The sequence below is a fragment of the Thunnus maccoyii genome, chromosome 1 (assembly GCF_910596095.1).
Source record: "Thunnus maccoyii chromosome 1, fThuMac1.1, whole genome shotgun sequence".
Classification (NCBI taxonomy): domain Eukaryota; kingdom Metazoa; phylum Chordata; class Actinopteri; order Scombriformes; family Scombridae; genus Thunnus; species Thunnus maccoyii.
In genome coordinates this window covers 17,498,674-17,520,227 of record NC_056533.1, presented here as the reverse complement: position 1 = coordinate 17,520,227, position 21,554 = coordinate 17,498,674, and the positions used below count along the sequence as shown (strand labels likewise).

The window sequence follows — 21,554 nt, the reverse complement described above, 5'->3', positions numbered from 1 at the left end:
ACCACTTTATACTTCTACTCCACTACATTTATCCAGCAGCTATAATTAGTTACCTTGCAGGTGAATTTTTTACATTTAAAGATCATTTAATAATCTTAGAAAAATGCAATACCCTGTTGAAGATGCAAATAGACTTAAAGAGTGTAAAGGGGTGACAGACACCCATAGAATGAAGAGGTTTGACAAAGTATGAAAAGTATGAGACTTGCTTCACTTTGATGTGGAGTACTTGCCTGATAGAGCGTTCTTGGACCACATGTCGTACCCAGTAAGGCAGCATGTTCCCAAACCTTTGGAAGTTTGGTCATAGTTTGTTTGTATGTATGTATGTTAAATGTGGGGAGAATGATTGTGGAGACTGTGAGAAAGATCCAGAGTGTCTTCTTTGCAAAGGGAATCATGCAGCAGGGAGGACAACTCCCTGAAGAGAGTAAGGGAGGCAGCAATAATCAGGGTTAGATCTAAGAAAAGACTTAAGTATGAGGAAGTAGGTAAGAATGTTATGATATGAGACCAGAAACCAGTCAGGAAGCATACTGAGTTTTGCTTTTGTAAGGATCAGGTGAAGTTTTTGGCCTTTTTGGCAGTGGTAATTAACTGTACTGCTGTAATAGAAAGAAAATCTGAGAAAACTAACATAATTGTAGATACAGCAAGGAGATTTCTAGGTGTTGTGGGAGATTCTGGAGAAGGTCGGCAGCAGCTATTGAGATAAGCTTTTAGTTTCTCTCAAACACCTAAAAATAGAGCATTTATAGCTGAGTGGGAAATGGGTGGGACGGGGTTATTATTATTTTATTTAGTCAGTGGTTATTTTTAGTATAAATCCAGTAGGTGGCGGTATGCACCTTAAAGTTGTTTTGCTATCTACCAGGAAAGTGAGAGAAGAAGAAGAATAAAGATCAAACAACATGGCGTCCCTAAACAGTGATGAGTGGAAAGCTATCTGCGACAAATTCACCAACGCCCAAAACCTCACAGATGTAGAATCACGAAAAGACCCAGAAACCGACCCCTTTCGCTCCAAGTACAAGGCCAGAGAGCTCCTCAGGGAGATATACTGCTCGCTGAAGAGTTTCGAGGCCGGCGATGGCGAGGAGGACAGCGGCGGAGAGAGCGGCGAGCAGCGGCCGACGGAGGAGCCGGTGGACGGGCAGAGGGACGACTTGTTCGGTCAGGGCTCCAGCGGCGACTCGCCAGCCGGGCTGCGGGCCGCCAAACTCGGGGCGGTGGAGTACTATCTGGGCGTGAACCACGTCGATACAGAGGAGCTGTCAGCCGGCCAGGAGCATCTGATGAACTGCATAAAACTGCTGGAGAGATACAGGGTGTCGTCCGAGAATGTGTCTCTGTTCATCCATGTCAGGGTAACGTTAACGAATATTAAATTATGCTACAAAGCTAACAGCTGTTAGCTTAGCTGTTATGTTTTAGACATACTAGCAGAAGTCTTTTACACATATGCAGTGTGTATACAGTATATCTAAAATTAAGCACAACTAACATCTCTAAACAATCAGACCGGTGCGATATATGATAGATTATAGTTGAGATGCTGCTACCCTAATATAAAAAAAACCCCATCATTAATGCCACTCCTTGAACCATTGTATTGTATTGCTGCTCCAACGCTATAGTCATAATACAGCAGTCAGCAAATCTAGCAAAATAATCAATGAGTAAATGGTTCTTGTTTGCCTTAAATCCATCATCCTGTAGTAGGAGATCACATGATGCTGATCACTTGCTCATGTGTTGGTTGTTTGTGTTATCAGAACCAGTTGGGCATCCTTTGGGCAGGCCGGGATGAGACAGAGACCGCCCAGGGTTTCCTGGAGACAGCAGAGGCCATCTACCAACGATATATGAAGGAGGTAAGGTTGTGTGACTGTTTACTTGAAGCTGTTAGTGTGCTGACTGTAGCAGAAGAAAAGCGTCAGTGCAACATGAGGAGTGTGGACGCATACTGTCGCTTTGACAGTGATAATGTTGCACTGACTGATTTTCTGACTGGTTTATTGTCTCATGACCTTGTTTGACTCCTGGCTGAAAGTAAAGCTGTGTCCAGTCTTACAACCTCAGTGACACACTGAGAGCCCTCTGTGGTGAATAGTAAATTGAGATTTTGCACACTTAATAATAATTGTTATTTTTTGTCATCACGAGCAGATTTAGTGTCACATAACTGTTATACAGAAACCTGTTTTCTCAGGAGCAAAGGCAAAGCCATTGCATCATTGCCTGTTTAGTAATAAGTCATGTACATTTTCTGCATTTTCAGAATTTTTGATAACACATAACAATCACAGTTAAAATGGTCAAAGTAAGTGTTAAAAAGTAGCCTAATTTAAGTGCATTAGGTAGCAAAAAGGGAGCTGTAATTGTATTGACACAAACATTCAAAAGACAAGTGGACTGAGAAGTATTGATCTCTGGAAACAGCTGGAGAGAAAATTGCAGGGCCAACATGACTGTATTTGAAAATTGCAGTGGCTGTATCCTCTTTATCTGCAGCCATGGTGGTTGTGTTTTGTTTTTTCCAGGATGGGAGTCCTCCCACTGATATGACAGAGTACTTTTCTACTGAGGAAAAAACACATCAGGAAAGGATCAAAAGGTAACTTACAAGCTCTGACATCCCTATATGCAAACATATGCTCATTTACAGACAAACTGCCTGTTCATATTAATACAATTGTTCCAAAGTTGTCGTGATATTGGTCGTAAATGCAGCCTCACTTTTCTCTACTTTGATTCTCCATTTCCTTATACTCCTTTCCCTCTTTCTTTCTCCCACTCTTCTTTCTATCCCTCCTGCTTTTCTTCTGTATCTATCAGGTTTGAGTTGGCCTACACCCATACCATGTACTACCTTGCTCAAGTCTATAAAAACCTTGGTGAGTCTGATCTCTGATCTATTTACTGACTAACTTATGTAGAGAACTGACAGCATTACAATCAGTTTGAATCCATTAACAGCCATCCATTTAAATGTATTTCCTCACATCTCCTTAATTGTGAGCTCCTAAATTAGATTCATATTTACCAATAACAATACAAGTAAGCTAAGTGTTGTTGTGATAATATGTTTTTTTTATTTGTTGAAAGTAATAATAACTTAAGTGTTTTGTCTCGCAGGTCAAAATGAGCGTGCTGCCACCTACTGCCACAGCACCCTGCAGAGACAGTTACAGTTAAATCAGTACAGTCCGATGGAGTGGGCTCTGAACGCTGCTACACTATCACAATATTACATCACTAAGGTAGGACTTAGAGTGATTTAAATTGGTTGAAAACAGTTGGTGTACATTTTGTAAGACCTTTTCTAGGTGTTCACTACTGTGGTCCCAGTGGTTTGTTTTCAGTGCAAGTCAAGAGGTGTGTTTGTGGGGTCTTTTTTTAGGGGCGATACATGGAGGGCAGACACTGCCTTTCAGCAGCCACCATTATATCAGGTTTGGCAGGAGAAGTTCCTTCTGAGGCCGCAGCACAGGAGAGTGAGTGTTCATCTAAACCTCTGTCAAACTGTGTGTAAAATCCAAAAGGTGTGTTTTTCTTCCTCATGTTTTAAAATACAGTAAAACCTTTTTTCTGGTTCAGGATAGGCAGCAGATTGAGTTTCTGAACAGAATTAGCCAGTAATGTAAGAGTTTAACATGGGTGTGAAGATTTGTACTAGTAGACGGTAACATGTATTAACGTAAAGGCTTAGTTTATAATATTTCAAATTGTAATTAAAAACATATAAAAGTGAAAGTATTGGTTTCCTTTTTTTCTGTATTTTGTTGCCCAAATCAACTACAACCAGTCAAACAGGAGAGAACACAACTGTGTAGCTTCTTATCAGTTATTTTCTCCCTTCCTCCGTCAGACTCCTTGCCTCTCCCTCTTGACTTCATCCACATATATCTCTCATTCCTTTCCTCTCTCCTGGCATATCTTTTCATTTTTTTTCTCCTTCTGTCTGACCCAGGTGAGACAGAGAGCGAGCGTAGGGAACAGCTCAGACAGAAGAGAGCAGAGATTGCCAGATGTTGGATCAAATACTGCCTCAACCTCCTTCAGGATGCTAAGAAACTGCTAGAGGTACTTTTCTTTCTTTGGGGACATGTACTGTACTCAAAGCCAAGTCATGTATCCTTGAACCATAGATAATGCTTAATTCAAACCCAAGAGTTTCAAAAATTGACTCTTTTTGTTATGGCCAATTCATGATGTGCCTGTTTGTTGAACGTAGTGTCTCTGTGTGTGCATCTATGTGAGCTTCTGTTTACTTAGCTTGGATCTACATAATTGTTATATGTGTCTGCCTGTGTGTCTCTTATATGACCGTATATGCTTGTATTTGCGACCAGGATAACATCGGGGAGCTGGATACTGATCGTCAAGAAGAGTTGAAGAGAGCGAGAAGACTTGAGGAGGAGGAAGAAGAGAAGGGCAGGAAGAGCGCTCTGCTGTTCGGCTCTGAAGACACTTTTGACTTGATCGCGAGCCTGGAAGAGAAGGTCGGTCCTTGTTCAGCGTCTAGTATTACTGCTACTGCTACTAGCAATGCTACTGTTATATTTGTTAGTGTTCCAGATCAGGTTTTACTGCTTCTTATTATCAAAAATGATCATTATCTCATTATTGATAATGCACTATAACAATATCTAATTTTGTCATGTTTTAGTAATTAAACATTTTGATGTGATCGTATCAGTCTATATATCTAAGCAGATTCAATTGAGGACAAATCTAACAGTACACAAAGAATTAAGCTTACTGTGTCATCAGGGGGCGCCATTCTGCAAATAAATACTCAGCCCGTCATAGTAAATGTGGTCACACCGTCTGCTTTCTGATACCCAGGTGAGCTGTTTGTTCCCGCTGGACTTCACGGAGGCCAGAGCTGTGTTTCTGGTGGGACAGAATTATGTCACACAGGTATGCACAACACACGCACACATAAACTGCTTTGAACAGATATCATCATCATCATCATCATCATCATAGACACAGTAAACAAGTTAACTGTCTCATTCAAACCGAGACAACATTGAAAGAGTCCTTTTATGGCCAAACACTTGATCTAATCATTGAACTTTTATAGAAAACAGTTTTTTTGTCCACTTGTCACTCTCTGTGTGTATCTAATCTTTGTGTGTGTCTACGCCTCTCTATTCTTTCATCCGCTCAGGCTAAGGAGTACTTTCAGATGGACGGCTATGTGACGGACCACATAGAAATCTTGCAGGATCACAGCTCTCTGTTCAGGGCTCTGGCTTTCTTTGAAGAGGATCTGGAGCGACGCTGCAAAATGCACAAACGACGGGTTGACATGCTGGAGCCAATCTGCAATGGTACTGTGCAAACTTTGCTCTTGAGTTGCAATTATGTTCTTCTTTTTCGGAAAGTTTTGTCTCCTTGAATATATTTATAAGATATAGTACAGTAGAAATAACAAGCTGTCACTGTGTTTGTTTCTCTGTAGACTTGAATGCCCAGTACTACCTAATGATCCGCAGACAGTTGATGTTTGAGTTGGCTGAGACCTACAATGAAATGATGGACCAGAAACTGACGCTGGCCAACAGACAAGCAGATTCACAGCCTCTAGATAACCACAGTATTAAGAAATTCAACCATCTCTGCTCTGCCTCTGCCAAGTGAGTGTATATTTATGTGTGGAGGACGCACGTGTGTCTCTGTGCATTTTACATTTACTCAGTAATTTGTAATCATCTCTTCTCCAGGTACTTCCAGATGTTTCTAGACTCTCTGCGTTCTCCGGAGGGGAAGTTACCGGAGCACCTGGAAGAGGAGGTGCTCAGACCGGCTCTGGTGGCCCGCTTCAGAGTAGCCCGACTGTACAGCAAGCTGATCTGCTCTTTACCCTCTGCACAGCTGGACAACCTCAACAAGGCTCTGGAAAACTACAAGTATGACGATACATTTGTTTATTTATGATGATACATTCAAACACATTTTGAGTGGCAAAGTGAAAGACTATAGAATGACAACAAGTACAAGGAAAGAATTGTTGAGAGCTATTAAAATAAATAGGAGTACTGTGTTTAATGTGTTGACCATCACTTTCATCCTCCACCTGTTGTCTAGATACGTGGTGCACTATTGTGAAGGCCACCCCGAGGCGGCAGCCACCGTGGAGACGGAGCTGGAGTTGAGTAAAGAGATGGTTGGCCTACTCCCTCTCAAAATAAACCGCCTTAAAGCAAGAATGGCGGCGAACAACTGAAGGACGCCACTGTTCGCTGACTGGTTGTGGGTTGTCCAACCAAATCAGCCAGTCTCGTCTGAATTAACCACCTAATGATCAATGGACACTACTGTACCAACAATTAGAGAAACCAGATGGCAGATTTACTGACTTTCTCTTGCTTATTTGAATTCATCATTGCCTCTTGTTTGTGCTGCTTTCACAACACTTCTGAACATATTACAGACTGTACATATGTGCTTTCATCTGTGTAGTAAAATGTGTTGACAACTTACTTTAATTCAGACAGCACAGAAAATTGATTCACTTCAAAACTACAGTTGTATGAAAAAGTGTGGGCTCCCCTTGACAAATAACATATTTTTGGGATTTTTTAAATTGAAAAGATATGATGCAGCCTCTCTAAGATATGGAACATAAAACATGCATAGTTACTTTTTATGTCATAAATGGAACAAAAAAACAATCCTTTTTTCAGCTTCAGTGCAGCTCTCACAGAACAGCTGCAGTCTTTCTAAGTTTATCACTGAAATTTCATCAAGGCGCGCGCAGAAAAAAAAAAAAAAGCTGCTTGCACTGTGAGTCCCTATTGCACCGTTATGGCAGATATGTACATAATAGATTTCTATTATATATTGTTTTGTGTTTCCAGTGTCCTCTGTGACTCTGGTCTAATTCATACTTTGTATCTTTTATTGTTAATCATATTGGTTTTCATTTAATGTTGCCTTATTTTCTGTTTAGCACATCAGCACTTTGTGTCTGATGGTTAAAACAAATATAAAAGCCTACTGTGAGAAGGATTGGTTTCACCATGGCGTAAAGAGACAGAGAGAAGTTCAGACGCTGATGCTGTTACTCTACAGCTAAACTAAAACTTGTGTAAAACTGTTGTATTCTGTTAAAGACATGTGTGGAACATCACAGTGAGTTTGTCAAACATACTACAAGTAATTACAACCTCGTCGACGATTGACACGACATAATCTGCATGATGCCGGCTTCATCCACTTGAAACTGTATATCTGTATATAAACCAACAAAGTGATACACACTTAAAATACCAATGTGTTCTTTTTACTTGCAATGAGAAGTTGTGTGTAAAATCAGTCTTTTCAGTGATAGGTCTCCAAATAACAGAAGTACTGAGGTATTTTAATGACTGTGGGTCCCTGAGTAAAAGGCTAAAACTATCTCAGTTTGGGGCCCAGATGAGTTTAAGAACCTTTAATTTCCCAGACTATTAAATTTGTATTGTCTAAAACTGTGTCTGCTATAAACAAAATAATGTCTTAAACTGACTGACTATGTGTTGATGTGCTATAAAAGTTACAGTACATCTCAACTCTTCTTGTCAAGTATGTCTTTAAATTGTACTTCCTCCACAGTTGTGACATTGCAAGGCTTCTTATCCTGTATGTGTCCCATGTTATATCAGCAGTGTTATGTACTATTTCCTACATTGTGTAGCAGAGTTAAATCTTTTTTTCCCCCATATTTCAAATTGATAGTAAAAAGTCCAAGGCAACTGCTGGGTTAAAGTTAATTGTAAGATGAAGCATTTGCAGCAGAGTTCAATATAGGAGCTGATGCATGACTAATATTCAGCTAACCATGAGACCATGCAACATTGATCTACTCTATACTGCTTCCTGTCTGAGGGTAGTAAGGTTTGTGGTGAAGCTTTACTACTGCACGATAAACAAATCTACAGACCTGATCTGAGTTGATACTGTGTTTCTTTAAAGAGTAACTACACTGAATCATTTTTTTCATGCTGTACACATAATCACGTAGGCTCATGTTGGTACTCCTGCTTCTATTCATTGCCAGACAAATTCACATTTGACTCTAACAGCGATGCTGTCTGTGGCCCACCAGCATATGTACTTTTATCTAAAGCTCAGAAATTTTAATATCAACAGCTTTTTTATGAAAATGTTTTTTTCTCGTTTTATTGAGTCTGTTTTAACCTTTTCTTTTATCTGCTGGTTTGGGTCACTTACCCTGAAAAACAGGAATAGGTTGGAAGGTATTATAAGAATGTGCAGTAAAATCACTGGCAAGAATCTTAAGGAACTCTTCCTGTCATACAAAGTCAGAGCCACAAAGAAGGCCCGGTCAGTCCTGGCTGACTGTAGTCACACCCTGTTCAATGAGTACAAGTTGCTTCTATGTGGTCGCAGATATATTCTGCCTAGATGCAGGACTAATAGACTTAAAAACTCATTTGCTGCTACCACTGGCTTTTTGAATAGTATTATGTAATTCTTTGTCTGTTTTGTGTAATTTTTTTGAGTGTAAGTTGGTGTGTGTTGTTGATTGTATTTATTTACTGCTGGCTGTGCAACAAATTGCTCCTTGGGGATAACAAAGATTACCTTGACCTTGACATTTGTCTCTGCTTAGATTTTGAAATTCAGTTCAGCTGAATGATAATTGTGACAAAATAGGAAAGACTCCAAGGTCAATTTTGTATATTTGCCTGAAGTTTTTATGTTTTGACAAGTCAGAATGTCTGCTGTTAAATGGTCTGTTGACTTGCAATGGGTGAAGCGGCAGTTCAAGTCTCAGTTGGACCCATCCCGCCGCTTCTTCTTCCATTCTTTTGGCTTCCTCAACCCCCGAAAGTGGCGGGCACTTTTCCAGGTTGAAATATTTGGGAACTTCTCCACAGACACTTCAGCCTCCTCAGGGGATAAGCTTCCAGCTTGGCAGAGCTCAAGGTTGAGTGAGATCTGTGTGTTGCCATCATTTGACAGAACGCCTCCTGCTTAGCACTTAGGTTCTAGATCAGATGCAGGTCCTCTTTCACTCGGTTCGCATAAGACTTGATTTCCATCTCAAGCCTACGCTGAAGGAACTCAGCAGTCAGTGTCAAACAGTTTGGCTGACCTCCTGGTGTGAAAACCTGATCTTCTCCAGTTCTTGTTTAAGAAGCATGCTTTTCTCCCTCTCCAGCTGCAGTTCAGCCATAAACTTCTCTTGGCCGATTATGCGCCACTTTCAACTCCTCATAATCAGAGGAAAAAACAATACCAAACTTAAGCACTACTCAAAAGAAACACAAATTGCAAATGCAGTTATCACAAACAATTTGAAACCCAGAACACATGCAAAATGCACACAATCCTCTTCATCACCGAGACAGAGTATATGCCCTGTGAGTTCAGAGTGAAAACAAATAGGCAACCCAAATTATCATCATGCAAGATGGTCTTCTAAAGAAACTAAAATCAGCTTTCTCCCACTCAGTCTAGCACAAACTAAAATGGAGAAAAGTCTGAGGGCCTCTGGAGGACTGGTGGAGAATGGCAGCTAGGAACACAGAGTCCGACTGCAAACAGACCCATAACAATTGGATCTGAGCCCTCATATAACAGTCCCTCATCTACTGCATGTTCTTTGGCTCTTAGAAGCAAGTATCAAACTTATGCTGTTTTCTAAAAAGCATGCATATATATCAATATCTCAAAAATCAATATCTGTTTTCTCGTGTTTTTGATTTTTTAATTAGCAAATGTTTGAACTTCCCTCTTTTGTTAAACCAAAAAAAAACTGATTAGATTAGCTAATATTGTTATCAGTCACTGCTCCACTTCCCCTTCATAGCCGTCTTCTGTAGAGCCCAGATATATTTGTTTTCATTTGCCCTGCTGCAGACATGGTGAAACAATCCTATTGGTTTTTAATATATGTTAACGACTGTGTGTGTGTTTTCTGTGTTTCTGCATGTGTGTGTGTCTGAGAGTGTGAAAATAGAGCTATCTCTGCTGCCATAAACTCTGATTACTCAGACAATAGTCTTGAATCCCACATAATGTGACAGGGGTGAGAATAGAAACTAAGCTGACTGTAATAGCTGACTTTTTATAAGTGTAATAACACACTGGCTGCTGCAGGAAAACACATATATATCAAACATATATCAGATTTAGTGATTGTACAGGAATTATAGTGTTTTTTTAACAGCTTGTGGGGGAGAGAATAGGAGCAGCAAATTGATGATGTGTGTCAGTTGGTTTATGTATCTCCTAAGTGTGTCACTCACAATATGTATTTGTGTGCATGTGCGTTAGTGTGGTGATGAGGATGGGCAGACTAGAGTGTCATTTCCTGAGGGAAAACGATAGCAACTGATGTAACCACTTCCTGTGGCATCATACCGATATGTCAGCTAAAACAAACTTCTTTCCTGCTCTGGGTCGTCTTCTCTTCTCGCCTAAAACTCAGATGAGAAAAAGGGGGCAGAAAAGACGCAGAGACGTAACAGAAAAATAAAAGTAAGAAGAACACGTCAGTCAAAGAGAGGAATGCAGTATTCAGTCCACAAGCCACCTCTATCTCTGTTGTACAAGAACTCGACAAATATTTGACAGAGCGCTGACAGTAACACACACACACACAGAGGTCAGTGGGTCAGACTGCTCAAGTATATTGAAGAAGAGGCCTTCCAAACATCATAAAAACTTTGTTATACACACTGTTGTAATGTGTGTGTGTGTGTGTGTGTGTGTGTGTATGGGTCCCAGAGATGTTCTTTACCACCACAGCCATCTGGCCCTGTTGTTTACAGGGCCAGAATTGTGGAAAACAAGAAAAATGAGCTTTAGGATGGATGAGGGTGATGTTGGGGCCCTCCGGTGCTGTAAAATGACTCCATTCTATCTCCTCTGACCTTTTAAGTTATTTGAAATTGCCTCAAGAGCAAAAATAACTAACTAAATAAATAAAAATGGTTTCTTCTATTGCACTCAGATGCATCCTGTTGAATATGTCTGTCTGTCTGTATTTGTTGTTGTATGTTTCCCCTTTCCTTGTCACGTCTTGTCAGTCGCTTGCCTTGCATTTTCAATAAAAGATGAAACATTTTAAATAAATGAATAAATAAAAAAAACCAGACATAACTATCCATTTTCAGTCTGATCAACACATGTCTCTGATCATTACATGTCATACCACTGCATGACTGAGCCTATGGTTTATGTCATAAACTAAACAGGCCGCAAGCTAATTGAGAATACTGTTTGATGTTTTAAATAACTTTGGCCAAATCTAAAAAATAAAAAAAGTCCAACATTCCAACATTGCAGATGTTTTTTGGTGCTCACTTTGAAGGTTTTTTGTTTTTTATTTAAAAAAAGAGAAAAAAAAGGAGATCCAAAAATCTGATGAAGCTGGGAAGGGACAGAGTGTACTTGTTCAATCAATGCCTGTGTCTGTGCAAAATATTAATCTAATTTCCACAACACCTACATTAGAAATTCTGGATGCCTGCATTTTTTTTCTTCTTAATTTTTTAAAAACTGACAGAAAAGGGGAAGTTGACCTCCCCGGATCCATCATTTATTCTTGCGTAGAAACACATACACATTGCATCACATGCTTGCGACATAAAATTCCTTACTGTTTCATTCGTATTTAGAGCTTCTGACGGCTCCAGCTTCCTGCAACTTCTGAGTCACCATCAATGGCATTAATCCAGTAAATACTCCTCATCTGCCTGAGGCCCTGGAACATACCAACTGTTGATGCTTGAAATGTCTTAACTTGTGTTTACCAGACTTACATCGCAGGAAGAAACACACACAGATACACACAGACGTGGAAGCAGTTTTGAGATCTTTTAGCTTTAAGTAGAGGTGATAATACCACAGTGTAAAAATGCTCCATTATAATTAAGAATCAGGGGCAAAATGTATGATTTTTTAAGTATTCTTAGTACATAGAATGACCTGATTCACAGTGATATTTATCATCTATATATTTTTGGATTATTATTACTTATGCATCAATAATCAATATTTTAATGTTTTCAAGCTAATTTTGTTTACTTTAAATGATGTCAGGTTGTTTAATCTCTAATAATGGATGATATTTTATTAGCTGATCATATGTCAAATACAGCTGTCAAATAAATATTGAGTAAATGAGTGAAAAAGTACAAATTTTCCCTTTTTAAATGTGACATGGTGGAAGTGCAAAGTAGAAGAAAATGTAAAATACTCAAGTAAAGTACAGAGAATGGATTTACTTACATTCATCTAATGACAAGCTCAAGTGTGTACATACTGTAAACCTGCAGATCATATGGAGACACATTAAAGACACAATGAAAAAGAGGTGCAGACACACAAAAGCATGCGGTAAAGTACAACGTAAGCACACAACATAAACACACACAGTGAGGTCACTCAGTAGTAATGTGTTACACAGGTGTCTCAGGGGGCTCCCAGTACGTCCCCACCTTATAATGGCTTTTCCTTGTGTTAACTAAGGTGATACTGTTGATGCTGATACGTCTCTGTTTCAGCCAACAATCTCTGTTTAGCTCTGGGAAACTTTAAAGCGCAAATTTATGATTTCTTAACCCACAACTAAAGGAAAGTTAAAGGGGTGAAACACCACAATCTCTCCCACTCACTCACACCCACAAGGAAAACACTGAATAGCTGTTTCAATAAACCTAAGAGAGGTAAAAAAACCCCAACTGAATTCATCTTGTGAGAAAGAAACTCTTCAAAGATGTTATTATCTCAATACTAAACGCGGCCAATTAGGACAAATTGTCGCTTCCTCTCAGTCATTTTAGTATCAGAACACGCAGATTGAATCTTGGCTGATATCTTCAGCTATTTCCTCAAAGTGCTCAGTTACGCAAACCTGATATCTGATATTTGAGGTGGTTAATACAAAAGTTTCCGCTGAGGATGTTCAGCAACTTTTTTTTAACCAAGAAGACTTCAGGAAACCGTGACGCACTAAGAGGGCTGAGCTCTTGCTGTTAAGGGGAGTTTGGCTCGTCTGAAACTATTTACACTTATTCTTTAGCGTGTAAGGAAGCTGCACTTTGGAAAGCAGTGTCTTTATTTTTTCTCGTTGTTGTGTTAAAGAAAGAAAAAGCTGAGGATGAAATTGATCCTGTTCTTCGTTATCTCCTGCTTCGCCTTACATAACGGGATGGGTAAGTCGGTAGTTTATTTCTGATAAAATCTACTTTCTTTTGAAGTTCTTGTTACCGACGTACAGTAGAGACTTTACTTGGACAGACAGTTGAAACTAGTAGAAACATCCAGACAGCTTAAGTGCCTCTGGGGAACATATTTACAATAACAGAGCAAAGAGTGGCCCAAACTGGGGATTGATAAATAAAGTTATAACAACTGTTCATCTTCACTGGTTTTTGACTGTCAGCATAAAGTGATTACTGGAACTGTGACTCATTTGTTAACGTCAGGTTTCTGTGCCCTCATTTCTGATGGTAAATCTCCCCACCTCCACAGCAGACTGACCATATAGCTTTATAGGCTAATAATAATAATAATAATAATAATAATAATAATAATAATAATAATAATAATAACACACAACTCTGTTTCTGAGGATAACTTCTTGTAGTGAAGAGCAACACTCTTGTAGAGTAAAAGATGTGAGGTTCCCTCTCATATTAAAGAGTGGAGGCATTTCAGTTTGAACATTTTGTACATGTGATGTAAGGCAGTGGTTCTCAAACCTTTTCACGTCAAGGATCCCTAAAGTGACACAAATTAGACCACAGATCGCTATTTAATAAGGTTTTGTCCAAGGCAGGGTCCTCCATCTGATGAGATTTTTGGTTTTAGATGTTTTATTACAGAAAGCGTATGAAACCCATGACTAAAGTAGTCATACATTATGTCATTGTGGTACTTGGGAGGAAAAGTGAAAATACCCTGGGCTGAGAACTACTAATGTAAGGGGACTTTTTCGACTCTCGCCATGACACAAGTCGTCTATGGATACAAAGAGGAAGAGGCTGGGGAAATACGACCAAAATAAAAATAACATTTCGGTTTATTCTGATTTTTATTATTAAACCTATAAACCACATATTTATTATCCCCCAGTGTGCCTAATATTGTTTGTATCTCACTGTTTACATTTTATTATCATTCGTTTAAGGGATAGACTGATTTCAAAGACATGATAAAAGTCTGTTGTGCTGGTTAATCTCTTCTTCTAACTGTTAAAATTAATGTTCATACTGATGCTCTTATTACAGCCTTTCAACCAATTATTAGATTAACGGGCCTAAATAAGAACATCGGCTTTATTCAGTAGAATGAGGATTAAAAGTGAAATGAAAAATGATGCCTTACTTTGTTGTGAGTGTCACATAACACACACATGCCCAAAAGCCATACAGGAACTTGACACCAAACATAACATCAACAGATAATCATCACTTCATATTAGGCATGACACTGCCTTTTTACTGACCGACTTCCTTCATTTAAAAGGAAGCCACGCGTCTAAGAACACCCATATTTCCTGTGAAATAGTTCTGATATTAAAACAAATGTGAGATAAAGTAGATGGTGCTTGATTATCTTTGGCAGTTGTATTAGTGTGATGCAGAAATGTCGCGCCACCTTTGTTTTTTTTAAAAAAACATTTCAAAATGCTTTATTATTATTAAAGATTTTTCCAATTCTAAAAGTTTCAAGCAATGCCAACAGCCTGGACAAAACAGAAAATAGGGTTTTTAGCAAAGCACTTGTGTGAATTTTGTTTGATGCAACATTCATAAATCCACCACAGATTGCCCAACATCAGTCATCAAACAGTCAAGATGTCACGATGATTAACGTGAACTTCGTGTTCCAGATACGGCTAATGCCGTCAGTGTTATCTTACTTGCTGTGGCAAGGAAACATCTGATGGTTGTTTTTCGTAACATCAATCTGCAGATATTGGTGGAAAATAACAGTTAATTATTTTGCCATCAGATAAGCTCTGTATGAATGTGCTGCTATGTGTTGAGACGACTGTGATGCTGTTATTTCCTAGTCTAACACATCACTGAGGAGAATAAACAGCTCTGAAGCCCATTAGGCCAACCGTCAAATTACACTGTGGCAGAATAACGTTGTAATCTCTTGAAACACTCCAAACATGGAGCTTGTAAATGCTTATTATCACACTAAAATGATCCACGAGTCACCACGCTTTGCCCACAAATATGCTGACTGAGTGAAGGTTGCATAAAATGCTGCATGAAATAAACCATAAACTGAACAGTAACGACACTCTTTCGCTCTACAGGAGCACCCGCAACTGCTGTGTATAAGTTTGTGAGATGTAACCCTGATGGCGACCAGGCGAACTGTGTGACTCAACAAAGTCCAGAGATGGCATGGACTCCAGACCTGCCAGCCAAACTGCCTGCTTCAACTGCACAGTATCTGTAAGTATTCATGTGCTGTGTTGTTTGTGTGCATCACCGTGAAAGTGTAAGAGCATGGGATTTGACGGTTTTGTTGCTAAATCTGAGGCGAGAGTGCCTAGGTAGCAGTGAGTTCACTTCGATGTTAAATGAGTCTGGAAAAACAACACAACTATCTCAAGACACACTGTCAGATGAATGCAGACGTTAAATATAGAAATACTGGATCTTACTTTGGTTAACAAATGGCCAACACAAATGTCACCGTGTGTCTCTGTGTGTGCACTCATGTGTTGTGTGTGTGTGTGTGTGTTTGTGAGTAAGTGTGAGGTAGGTGGCCAAGAAAAGCCAAAATAGAGGACAACATGGAGCGAAAAAAGAAAGTGAAAAGGAACAACAGAGAGAGAGAGCAGGAACGTTAGAGCTAGAATAAGACAGACTTTAAGAGTTTATTTTTCATTGTCACAAAGTAAAGAGGAAGGAGCACAGAGAATTTAAGGTGGCAGATAGTTTTATATCTAACATTTTTTGTATGGTATCATGTGAAAATGTACAGTAGGAAAGTCTAAACTCACAAATGTATTGTATTTAATGAGCTGTAAAGAGTGAAATGACACGAAAACATAATGACACACATTGTGTTTGTGGTGAAGAGACCCAGTTTAAAGTGTTCTCTGGAAGTACACTTGAATGTCTTGCAGTCTCCAATAAAGAAGAAGTTGCAGCATCTTGTTGAAATAGTTAACTAAGAAAGACAGGATGTACTCATAATGTTGTAAGGGATTCAAACCTTCAAACACATTGCATTAATTGCTTTTGAGTTTCATATTTTCTGCACTTTTTCCATTCTATACTGTGCATATATGCAGTGCTACTTTTGAAATTCATCTCTCAAATGTCCTGTTGGCCCAGCAGTACATGTAATGATGCCATCTATAGTTTTACTCTGACCAGAATCAATCTGTATGTCATCATGTCTTCTATTGCTAATTAATTTAAATGCTAAATGAATAAAACAATTATATTATTAGTTTATATCTAAATGTACAATATGTGGTTGGCTTGTAGGGTTGGGAATTTGTGCTGTTAATTTCCCTATGCCCAATGCATGCTGGGATAGGCTAAACACCTTAGCTACCTTGAGTAGGAATAAGTTAGCAAATCAACAGGTTTCTCCTAGAAATTAAAAATTTGTAGATTGTACCAGCCAGCAGTGAGCCACATTTCGTTTGAGGGCTTCAATTGTCATGGCAAGTTTTTGTATCAACCTTAAAAATAAATAAAGAATATTTCACCTGGCAGAGCACCTCCCTATTTCAGTGCAACTGTAAGATAATCAAGTTCCATATCAAATTATTCACCAAAAGTTAATACATCATAAATCATTTACTCACTAACATCTTGTTTCACATCACAAGAGATGCACATATTTCCATGCCAAAAACAAACAAACAAAAAAACCAAAACAAATTCTTTCCACTTTGAGGCCTTTCAGCTGATTATCACAATGACAGTTTGTTCCTTTGAATCGATTTCTGTAAAGCAAATGGCAGAACGGGTATGTCAAACTGGAAATAAGCTCTCTTGTGCTCCCATGTTGCAAAATTGGACCAAATTTATAGATTTGACTTAATATCTTGTGGCATGCAAAACCCATGCAGAGGTTACACCATCTGTCTTAAAAGGGACATTTTCACACCCCACACCCCCTTTGGCCTCTGCTGTGAAAAGTTAATTACTTTTTGTTTCCCTATGAGCTACTTGACAGTTTTGAATACTGTAAAAAAAATATAGGCCCAACCATCTCTTTTGGTAGAAGTACGAATTGTGAAGGAATTACATTGTAAATAGTTTGAGCTTAAAAGGAATTCAAACCATCGCTTTTATTTAGACTCCGGATCCAGATTGTTCCATTTAGTTTAACTCTTACTCCAAAACTGTCACTCGTCTGGAAATAATGAGACACTAAAGAACTGCATGTGTGTGCGTTTCTGTGCACATATGGTGTGTATATAATTCTTTTCAATGCTTGTGACTGCTGAGAAAGCCTGTATCACAGTCTTGGTCTTAGCCCTCAGTTTCCTCTTTAGAGTTCCTGTTAACTGACATTGATCCTATCAGTTAAAGACCACACATTTAAAAAAGGAAACTTAAAAAAAAAAAAATACCACAAATCATATTTTTGCCAGCTGTAATCCATCTAAGGCAATGTTGAAATCACACAGTTTGTTCTGAATGGGTTTAATGGGCTGTTGCAGATGTACACTGCACATAAAATAAACATGTAAACTCTAAACAGAGACAGACAGAAAACACCAAAAATGGGTTACAGTGAGATTTGCTTCAGCATCAATGAACCAAAGCACATGTTCTCACTGTTTTACTTCTCTGAGCTACTAGCATCATATGATTTTACCTGGTTTGATCAATAAAACTGGTGAAAAGTCCATCTGAAAACTGCAAATACACGATTATGAAGCATTTGATAAACAATCCTGTAAATGATCTGTGATTTAAGGGCAGATAGACACAAAGGAAAGGAGTGTAGAGGAGTTTGTTAGCAAGTGGAAAGTTGTTGAGGACAGACTGAGTAAAAAACTTTAAGATTATTCTCATGGAATGTTTGTGCTGTCAGCAAAACTCTTATCTGACCTCCTACATCATTCGCTTAAAAACAAGACAGCCTGAGCAGCAGCCTCCCTTTTTGCAGCTCGCCTTGAGCAGGAAGCCAGAGGGAAGTGTTGAGAGGAAGTGCGCCGTGACGCCTGGTGGGCCGCTGTTTCTGGTCTATTGTTTAGCGTCTGAGTATGTGCCATGATGGTCTGATCCTCTGGTTTGAGAAGTAACAGGGATGTAAAAGGGATACAGTAACCGTAAAAACTGTAATATCTTACCTGGACTGGATTAGTACCATTAATAATTTAGGTGTAAGAGCTGACTTCAAGAAAGGAAAGCTGTTTCAAGCTTTTGGTTTTACTTTAAAACCATCACCAAGAAGGAGGTTATGAGGTTGAGAGTATTTTGTGTTGATATGTAAACTATTTATTAGCTTACAAATCTTATACACCTGTTCCTGTTGATGATTTCAAAGCTCCTCTGTTATTCTACTCTTGCTTATCTTAACTGTATAGCTTCAACAAAAGTAGTATCCTTAATATGAAAAAAACATGAAAGAAGCAACACCCATCAACCTTCAACCCTTAAAGGGGACATATCATGCTTTTTGTGGATCTTCTGTTATTTATACACTGCTATAATGTTGGATGTCTATGTTAAACACCGTCAATGGTCTAAAACTTGTGGTGAACATATGTTAAAATGCTCCCTGAAAGTCAAAAGGCTTTTGTCAAAAGAGCAGGCTTCAGCCCCGGCCTCTATTTCCTCCTTGTGATGACATCAGAGTGTTCACACATGCCCACAAATAGCATCCTACTACTATTGTTTGTTTCCGTAACCTCCCGAGCCTATTAACCAATCAGAACTGAGTGGGCTCATCTGGAGTGTGGGGCCTTAAAGAGAAACACCCTGTTTCAGACAGAGGCTGAACTGAGGGGATGTATTAAGAGCCAGTATAAGATAAATAAGGAGTTTGAACAGTAAATCATGCAGAAATATACAAGTAGAGCCCCAGAATATAAAGATATAGACCTGGAAATGTGCATAATATTCTTCTTGAAAGCTGAAATCTGTTCTAGCTACAGCATGGATGAAGGGGTGTCTAGTGTCAAGTTTGTGAAGTTTTTTGTCACTTTGTTGTTGTTTCTTTGTGCACTTAAAATGTCATCGACAAGAAGGTGATGTTAACGTGAATATATTGTAGTGATAAAGTGAGACAACCGTGTCAAAACAACAGCTCTGATCAGATGAACCAGATCAACATTTCTTAATGTTTGATTCTCATTGTGATTCCAGAGAGGCAGAGCCTGTGGAGGATGAGAGTCCACTCTGGGAGGAGGAAGATGAGGAAGATGAGGAAGTGGAGGAAGAGGAGGAAGAGGAGGAAGAGGAGGAAGAGGAGGAATCACAGATGACCAGTGAAGACAGGGAGTCACCTGTGGTGCCTGAGGAAGGCTCTGGCATTTATGAAGGCTCTGGAGCTGAAGATTCATTCGCAACAGACCTGGCCTCAATGGCTGAGACCGGCTCTGGAGAGTCCTGGACAGAGGAAGACACAGAGCCATTCAGTGGTGATTCTTTTTTTTAACTTTTTGGACAAAGGTCTTAAATGCATGGATGCGATAGTTTTGTACTTCCTCTTTCATGCCTAGACCCTCCTTTTTTCTGTTCCACATAGCCTGATCTGTCTTTGTTGTCCTGCTTGTAGGTGGACGAGCAGATACAAGGAGTATGCGTCCGCTTGATGAGGCAAAACCAGCAGAGCACGAGATGAAAGAAGACCACCTTCTGCAGCCGTAGACTCTACTCCCATATGCATGCACACACACAGACACACATACAATTCTAGCATCTATTTTACTTCTATCCTCTCAATCCAAATAGTAAAACAAATATTGCATCATTACCCAGTGGTGGATAAATTTGGTTGCTGAGAGATCGACAAGGGCCAAATATATGTATTTTATATTCTCAGTGTTATTGATGAGAATTATTCTCTTCAGGAACAAAAGAACAACAATGTACATTTAGCTAAAAGAATGGTCTGCTTTAATGAGACACACTGTATACACACTTTAAGTTTTCAGTGATCTGCATTTGCGCTTTCTTGTGGAAAAGAAGTGTGAGTTGGGATATGCTTTTATAATTTTGATATATGCTTTTAAATAATTGTAACACCGGTGCAATATTGGATGTCGACTTTGTCCACGCATTGCTCACTCTGTGCAGCTGAGGTTCCAACCATATTTTTTTGGAGCCCATAAGGCTTGTGTTCCTTTAAAACACACAAAAACTGGACTTATTTATATTATTTGATCCCTTTGTCTCAAATGTTGTGACACTTAACACTTACCCAGTAGGTTTATGCAACCTATTTTGGGAACTTCTGGTCTGCTAGATGGAGCAAGAGAATCTTGCACACAAAAACCCCTCAGGAAGAGATTCACGCAATCTTAACCACTGTGAGCTGAAACATTTTCAATATATGTATCATGCACATGCATGCATTTCGAGCATTGTCTAATTTGCATTTGAAATACTTCTATCAATAAAGGATTTATAATTCAGTATTCAGTTCTGTTTTCAGTTCCTTTTATCGTAACTCCTCTGTTATCTCTTTTTCATCTCCTCAGTCAGTTGGTTAGTTTGTGGATCTCAGGTTTGGATTGACAGGTTTTAATGTTTTGATCCTCATCTGCTCGAGCCCTCAATTTTATGCATTCTAACAACGTGAAAGACTATCTTTATGCTTTATGGCTGTATACTTTTCTACTTCTTTTCTTCTTACAACTTTTAAACTAAATTGATATAAAGAGAATATGTATGTAATGCAGCAGGCTACTAATCATAAATACTTAATTAGGCAGTCGTGTATATTATACAATAATGATAAATTATATGATACATATGATGTTGTCCTTTAGGACAACAGCAGCACAAAGTAATACAATCACATTACAATAGATATTATTAAAGTTCTTGATTTTAAACAAATTTTCACAAACAACAATACAAAAGGGAAGGTCAGTGAAAAGCCCAGAGGTTATTTTAAACAGCATGACTAAACAGTTTAATTTAAGTTAGAGGTTGACTCATAAATCTGCAGGCAATATTATTGGCCAATACTGGCTTATCACAGATCTATTGGTATTGGCATATATGTCGACAATAAATCGCTATACAGAGATGCCAAAAATATGTGTAAAGGATAGGTTCACAGTTTTCAAGTCAGTCTTAAAACAACAGTCAGGAGCCCAAATGAACATGAACACTCAGGTTTTCCTGGTTGTAATCATTCCTCCTGTTCTTGCTGACCATTAGAAGATCCTTTCTGAATGCTCTTCAAATGTAAGTGATGGGGGACAAAATCCACAGTCTCCGTTTTGAGCAAAAATGTATTTAAAAGTTTATTTGAGCTAATATGAAGCTTCAGCTGTCTGAGTTACTTAAATAAAGTGGATATCTTCACCAGTTAAAGTCTTTTTTGGTAAAAAAAAAAAAAAAAAAAAAAAA

The 21,554-nt window shown here is 38.8% G+C and overlaps 2 protein-coding genes across 2 annotated transcripts; both read left to right on the top strand.

The window, feature by feature from the left end:
- Positions 1–879: 879 nt before the first annotated feature.
- Positions 880–7,941, top strand: LOC121895234 (kinesin family binding protein). The gene is made up of 13 exons (XM_042408220.1): positions 880–1,367; positions 1,776–1,874; positions 2,544–2,617; positions 2,839–2,897; positions 3,139–3,263; positions 3,404–3,497; positions 3,974–4,086; positions 4,356–4,505; positions 4,852–4,926; positions 5,180–5,342; positions 5,474–5,648; positions 5,736–5,921; positions 6,100–7,941. The coding sequence occupies exons 1-13, from the start codon at positions 912–914 to the stop codon at positions 6,236–6,238; spliced, it is 1,908 nt and encodes a 635-aa protein (XP_042264154.1). The 5' UTR covers positions 880–911; the 3' UTR covers positions 6,239–7,941.
- A 5,048-nt stretch (positions 7,942–12,989) lies between these two features.
- On the top strand, positions 12,990–20,608 carry srgn (serglycin). Its single transcript, XM_042436113.1, has 4 exons — positions 12,990–13,184; positions 15,305–15,446; positions 19,338–19,612; positions 19,750–20,608. Exons 1-4 carry the CDS (start codon positions 13,130–13,132, stop codon positions 19,839–19,841), a joined length of 564 nt encoding a protein of 187 aa, XP_042292047.1. The 5' UTR covers positions 12,990–13,129; the 3' UTR covers positions 19,842–20,608.
- Positions 20,609–21,554: the final 946 nt, after the last annotated feature.

Excerpts from the sequence above, each read along its gene's own strand:
- LOC121895234 (XM_042408220.1), top strand. The coding sequence starts at position 912 with ATGGCGTCCCTAAACAGTGATGAGTGGAAAGCTATCTGCGACAAATTC. Across the intron at positions 1,368-1,775 it reads CTCTGTTCATCCATGTCAGG|AACCAGTTGGGCATCCTTTG; the intron begins GTAACGTTAACG and ends TTGTGTTATCAG. Across the intron at positions 5,922-6,099 it reads AAGGCTCTGGAAAACTACAA|ATACGTGGTGCACTATTGTG; the intron begins GTATGACGATAC and ends CCTGTTGTCTAG.
- srgn (XM_042436113.1), top strand. The coding sequence starts at position 13,130 with ATGAAATTGATCCTGTTCTTCGTTATCTCCTGCTTCGCCTTACATAAC. Across the intron at positions 13,185-15,304 it reads CGCCTTACATAACGGGATGG|GAGCACCCGCAACTGCTGTG; the intron begins GTAAGTCGGTAG and ends TTCGCTCTACAG. Across the intron at positions 19,613-19,749 it reads AGACACAGAGCCATTCAGTG|GTGGACGAGCAGATACAAGG; the intron begins GTGATTCTTTTT and ends TCCTGCTTGTAG.